General features: G+C 50.7%; 1 protein-coding gene across 1 annotated transcript in view; it reads right to left on the minus strand.

The window, feature by feature from the left end:
- LOC105457789 overlaps nucleotides 1-1,137 on the minus strand; it is a 30,982-nt gene that overhangs the window by 25,870 nt on the left and 3,975 nt on the right. Inside the window, exon 3 of the mRNA XM_011702653.1 lies at nucleotides 74-1,135. Coding sequence (XP_011700955.1) covers nucleotides 74-1,135 — 1,062 coding nt within the window. The remainder of the gene's footprint in view (nucleotides 1-73; nucleotides 1,136-1,137) is intronic.

Raw genomic sequence — 1,137 nt, forward strand, 5'->3', positions numbered from 1 at the left:
CCGAGAAGATCATGGAGTAGTGCCTGCGCTGCTGCGGCTCTGGGTATAAATCTTCGATAGAAGTTTAACATACCCAGGTAACGTCTGAGTTCTCTGGCCGTTTTGGGTAAGTTGTACTCCCGTAATCCTTTGATTCGGTCAGGTAGCGGTTGTGTACCTTCCGAATTCACCAGGTAACCGAGGAAGGTTACTTGGGAGCGTCCAAAAACACTTTTTGCAGGATTGATTACAACGCCGTACTCGTTCAGGCGTTCGAAGAGAATGCGGAGGTGCTCCAGATGCTCTTCCTCCGTTTTCGATGCGATTAGGATGTCGTCGAGGTATGCGTAGCAAAAGCTTAGTCCACGCAATACCTCGTCAATAAACCGTTGGAAGGTTTGTGCTGCGTTGCGTAACCCGAACGACATGTACGGGAACTCGAACATGCCGAAGGGTGTAGTGATTGCTGTTTTCTCGATGTCTTCCTCGGCGACGGGTATCTGGTGATATGCCCGTACCAAATCGAGAGTGGTATAAATCCGGGTGCCCTCCAGTGCTTGTGCAAAGTCGTGTATGTGGCGCACGGGGTACCGATCCGGTATCGAGCGTGCGTTGACTGCTCGATAGTCCCCGCATGGTCTCCAATTCTCCCCTTTCTTGGGGACAAGATGAAGAGGTGATGCCCAGCAACTTTTCGAAGGCCTTGCAATGCCGAGTTCAATCATGTTTTGGAACTCTTGTTTAGCAATGGCCAATTTATCGGGTGCTAGCCTGCGTGGTTTGCAAGCTACTGGAGGTCCTGGCGTAGTTTTAATAAAATGGCGAGTGCCATGTTTAGTCTGCCGAGGTCGTCCGTCTGGCCTTGTGATGTCAGGAAACTCGCTGAGTAATGCGTGATACGGCGTAGTTCCTTTAATCGTTTTGACGCAGACCTCGTGTGGGTTGATTTTGCGTCCTGGCACAGTCAGGTTAGTTACCTGGTCTACCAGTCGACGGTTTTTCAAGTCGACCAGCAGGTCAAAATGTGCTAGAAAATCGGCTCCGATGATGGGCTTTGCTACGTCGGCGATGACGAAATCCCACGTAAAACAGCGTCGGAGGCCGAGATTTAATGTGAGAGCTTTGGAACCGTACGTGTGAATTGCGGTTCCGTTTGCT

Source organism: Wasmannia auropunctata, unplaced genomic scaffold (genome assembly GCF_000956235.1).
Source record: "Wasmannia auropunctata unplaced genomic scaffold, wasmannia.A_1.0 LD336103.1, whole genome shotgun sequence".
NCBI classification, from domain to species: Eukaryota; Metazoa; Arthropoda; class Insecta; order Hymenoptera; family Formicidae; genus Wasmannia; species Wasmannia auropunctata.